General features: G+C 39.4%; 1 protein-coding gene across 1 annotated transcript in view; it reads right to left on the minus strand.

Annotated features, from left to right (window-relative positions):
* LOC139137488 (macrophage mannose receptor 1-like) overlaps positions 1-4,872 on the minus strand; it is a 6,925-nt gene extending 2,053 nt beyond the window's left edge. Inside the window, exons 1-4 of the mRNA XM_070705626.1 lie at positions 4,837-4,872; positions 3,559-3,693; positions 2,544-2,770; positions 2,106-2,307 (exon numbers count right to left, since the gene is read on the minus strand). Coding sequence (XP_070561727.1) covers positions 2,106-2,307; positions 2,544-2,770; positions 3,559-3,616 — 487 coding nt within the window. The 5' untranslated portion in view covers positions 3,617-3,693; positions 4,837-4,872. The remainder of the gene's footprint in view (positions 1-2,105; positions 2,308-2,543; positions 2,771-3,558; positions 3,694-4,836) is intronic.
* Between the last annotated feature and the right edge of the window lie 238 nt (positions 4,873-5,110).

Below are 5,110 nucleotides of genomic sequence, written 5' to 3' on the forward strand. Positions count from 1 at the left end.
CAAAATAAAATAAGTTTCCATGACGAATCCGCGTTTAAACTTTTGAACTACTTTAGGAATAATATCAGTACGCCGTGCACAAGTTGTCAATCATTTTCAGTCGTCCGTCGCGTGCGTGAGCGTTCACGTTCGTTCGTGTATGGAGCAAATGACAGATCTCGGTCTACACGTTGGCTACCTTCCACAAAGTTATACTCTATTTCAAAGACAGCATAGTCCTAGAAATTTATCACAGACGAAGATACGCTATTTTTCGGGAACAAATACCAAATGAATCTCGACGGCGCGAACACTGTAAACGTCGCGCCTGACCCTGTTTGGAATGCTTACGGAACCCACGGTAACGCGAACAGCTTCGAGTTCGTTGTCCCCGCAAATTATTCACGTAATTCCTTCGGAATATACAGGCGGTACACTCTTGTGTTTAAATTGTTCGGATTATTAATGTCGTAGTCTGTGAAAATATCGATTTCATTACATGAGTTTTGGAGGCATGGACTCCACACTTGACTCCATTGTTGCGGTGGAAACCGTATGTCTACCGTGACGCGTGGTCTACCACATGAAAGTACACTGTGCCACAGAGTAACATAGAGTAGCAACACTTGCATGCCTTTGTTCCATGTTCGTCTGGGTAGACTATTGGCTTTTCATATTAAAATGAGCTCCAAAGGTGTTAAAGTTTTTGGAGGCTTTGTTTGTGGTTGATGATTACACGAGATTATGCGAAAAATACGACGAGATGGCATCGTACTGCCAGTCGCGTAGCAACGATAGTTACTTTGTGAGCTCTCAGGCCAGAAACACTGCTTCACGCCAATCAAAACATAACACGGCAGCAGTTTCATAAACATGTCCTTCCTTGACGCACGTGTAAAAGAGAGTACGACTGACCGTAAACCATTGAGTAAAACCAGACAGTATCGATAAAAGACTTTCAAATTTGGTTCAAACACACTCATTATATATTCATAAAAATATGAGAGGAATTTTTAAAACGGTAAAACTCGTTTTCCTGAAGCTCAAAACACTCCCGTTTTCGCCAGCACGTCAATTCTGCTCAGCACCACACGACAACAACAACACAAACTTTGCCGAACATACTTTCGCTTAACAATTGGCGAAAATCCGAAAATTACCGAAGGATTCATGGTCGGCACTCTTCGGAAAAGAGAGGCGAGAGCAACCTGAGGCGAGGCGAACATGGATGGGTTACGTAACCGCTTCACGCCTTAAACAATACCCGTTGCCACTCTATCTATCTTTCTCTATGACTGTGCGTCGAAAGTTCAGGCGTCTGCGGGGTCCATACGAATACGAACCCCCACGCATATCGGCGACAAAACTCAAACACGTCTCAAAAATTTGCCTAGTTGATTATTGTCAGACTCTAATAATCATGACCAATGCTTGCGATATTTTCACGTCAGACACAGTTTGATCGTGGGAGAAAGATCGGCCGCCATGTTGTTTGTTTACATATTTACGAGCACACCAAAGATCGACAAATAAAAGATCCGACGCATCAAAATTGATGACATAGACGCGGGTTGTCGTGACGTAGAAGGACAAGAGAATAAATCCCGTATTTTTTGTTCGGAGACGACAAACTTGGCTTGTGCATGTAATAAATAATAATATTTAATAGTGTATAATGTTAAGACAATATAGATGCCTCTTCTGCAATAAGGCTTACGTCACTAAAATCATCTAGTCCCGGGGAATAAGCTAAACCATGGGCCATCTACTGTATCCCTTTTTCTACCACTGCGATAACAAATGAAACAAAAATCATTAGACTAGTTTTTTTCTGCGAGCAGCCTTACATCGTACACTGCATGTATGTATGTATGTATGTATGTATGTATGTATGTATGTAGGTATGTAGGTAGGTAGGTAGGTAGGTAGGTAGGTAGGTAGGTAGGTAGGTAGGTAGGTAGGTTCGTCGGGTCATCAGCCCATCCGCCAATTTAAATGTTCCCAATGTACTACCCATTGGTCAATCCGTCTATCGTTCCGTCTGTCCGTCCATCCATCTTTCAAACCATCAAACTATCCATCTTCCCTGCTTATAAAAGGAATAATTATTTTTTTATTGGAACTACCTGGTTGTTCACAGATGTACCATGCTTCCGGGGGATTCCAAGTCAATGGTTTGTCGTTCCATTTGAAATCAGACCAGTCACTGCTTCTCCATTCTATTTCGCCAGACTTCTCAACTTCTCCGTTGTTAGGTTCACCAGGTTGCCATGGCATAAAGCTCTCATCCACTGCTGATCCGTCTGACCAACTGTATCCTTCACCAGGCTTCGGGAAAATAGAAGGGTCAAAAGAATGTAGCGCCATATTTATTTCATCGCTTAAACTATTTAAGTAAAAGATATTTTTCAGTACTTGTAACTTTGTTAGAAAATGTTTTAAATGCAAAGATATATGTTCTGATTAATTATTGTCCACAAAAGGTCAAGTTCTGCAAGAAATTCGCACATCGATAGAACATGCAAATAATTGAAATTGTTTTAATCAAATATGATATTTCTCACCGTATATAGCAAACCTATGTATAGATTGCAATTGTATATTGGATTGCAACCACTCGTATCAAGCTGGGACACCTCACCAGACAGGAAGCCATGCACATCCGCGGTATCCTTTGCCAAGTGACCGTTGTTACTTTGACAATACGCTTCAGCGTCTCCCCAGGCCAACATGTTGGTTCCAAAATAATAGCATTTGCTGCCAAATACCTTCCAGCCTGATGGACATTGGGCTATGTTGTATTCGATCGACAATAAAATATAGTGTTAACCCATTGATAGAATATGTCAAAAAATATATGTTGCTGCTGGAAAATTAGTGTGTAAACTTTACGAACCTAATCTGCATAACAGAAAGCAATATCAGGATAATTTCTCTCATATATAAGAAAAGTGAATCGGGTTTTGAGGTGAAGTAAATATTCAATATGACAATGTAAATCACCATCCTTCAATGTCTTAGTGCCGCAGTACAAATGTAATTCTTCCTTGAAAATATACAAGCGTAAAAAGCACAAAATAGGAGTTCGGAAAACTTACAGAAAATGTATTAGGGCATTAGAGTATGCATCAACAAGCACCGAGTATGTAGGTTTGACGTCATTGAGTTATTATATATAGAGTGTTTTTTTTTCAGCAATCCAGTTGATAAAATACTAAACCGACATTTTTCCGTCCCTACTCTCTCATTCGTCGGAGTGTTACGTTATGTCACTATCGCTATACGAGTTGCCTTTTTGTGCAACGGTCACCACCGTTCCAAATTAGTATAGGCGCAGCTTAAAAACCCACCAACTGGTTCTATGCTGACTTTGGTTAGTATCATTGAAGTTAAGCTTTCTGGACTGATTTTCAGCTTGAAACTTTCAATACTGAGTAAGCCCTTATGTACCCAATAAATCGTCTACCATCGTAAACTATTACTTTCTATCGGAACATTCAAATGTCAATATGAGAGTTAACCTTTTTCTAATAATAGTGCCGCATATGTTAGGAAAAGAGGAGAATGATGTAGATTTACCTCGGACGATTGTCAGCCACGTGATCAATAAGAGCACGGTTGATACCGTACTTTTCATTGCTGGCCTTTCGGTTGACTCTTCAGACAGACACAAGTGATATGTAGACACATACACATTCAAAGTGACATTGACAACTAGAAAATGTGTAAAAGCATAGCAGTAGAATGTTGTCGTTAAAAGGTTCATATTCAATGCTACTTGCATAATATATCTTTGCAAGTTTTCTGCAAAATTATCATCCTAATTGGCTTCTTGTTGGCAATGACTCTTTTCATATCCGGATCAGATCACCAAACGTGATTGGATTCTGGTAAAAGTTGGCACAATGGCATGGCATCGTATTTATGCAATTCAACCCTGGAAACGTACGTTAATTTGTTTAGAATGTTGCCATCAGACAGTCATAATAATAGAATTGGTAAGTGATCTTGAAGGTGTAATAAAAAACAATACATAATTCAAATCATGGTAGTAATATTTCATATTTATTTTAAAGGTCCCAAGTATTATTTAGACATTCCTGGACCACTTTATCTGTATATGGTCTATTATGAGGCATGCAGGACCAGGAACACGTCATTTTTGCCGGTGTAATGAAGCGGTACAAAGAACCTGCTCGGTATTTGACGGCGTTATAAAGAAATGACCACACTTCCATTATTGTCGTATAAAACGACCAATGCGTATGGCGTATTTTGTGTAAGATGATATTACATTAGTCGTGCTCGTCAACTATTTTATCGCTATACTTTCTATGTGCTGTCAACATATGTTTTCTAGAAAATAGCTTCGGTTTGAGGTAGTGGCACGTACGGTGATATGAAACAACAGGCCATTATCAAATCCGCAATCAGTGATCGCTCTCGTTTCACCGTAAGCCGCCCACAACACGAGAAGAGCGAAAAGAATGCAATATGTTTACTACTTGATATTATGGCATCACAATTCAGGAAAAATTATATATCGGAGTGGCTAAGTGCACAAAACTAACAGAGAAAAACCTGTTTCTATAAACATCAACAGAGCGACTTTTTGGTCAAGGCTTAATAAGGGACTCAATGTTTACGTTTGTACTCAGATCATTGCATAAAAAGTCTTATTTAGCCTGCATAATCGCATTTAAAGCTGTTTAACTTGGTGACTTGGTATTCGAAACATCAATAAATGCAAAAGGGTTGTTACCTTTGTGATCCTCATAACTTGATATTACACGAGTTGTTGGAGAATATGCTTCAACTGTACTTTACAGGATTAGTAGTAATATAAATAAAACTTACCCCTGCTCCTGTGTGCTGCAAGACAACGGCACAATGATCTGTACTAAAGGCGTGAAGCCTTCATATATAGGGTGCGCTCTTCTTAAATTAGACACAGTGATTGATGATAAGCATGCAATATGCACGCTACCGAAGGAAAGCACAATTTGACAGGAGATGAATACATCAATATTTATGTCTAAGCTAGTGACGAGTTGCAGTTATTGAATACGAGGCAAACGAGAAGAGGAAACAAAGACAGTGGAAATTTCTGTGGACCCAAAATGGTAAAATT

Source organism: Ptychodera flava, chromosome 7 (assembly GCF_041260155.1).
Source record: "Ptychodera flava strain L36383 chromosome 7, AS_Pfla_20210202, whole genome shotgun sequence".
In the NCBI taxonomy this organism is placed as follows: Eukaryota; Metazoa; Hemichordata; class Enteropneusta; family Ptychoderidae; genus Ptychodera; species Ptychodera flava.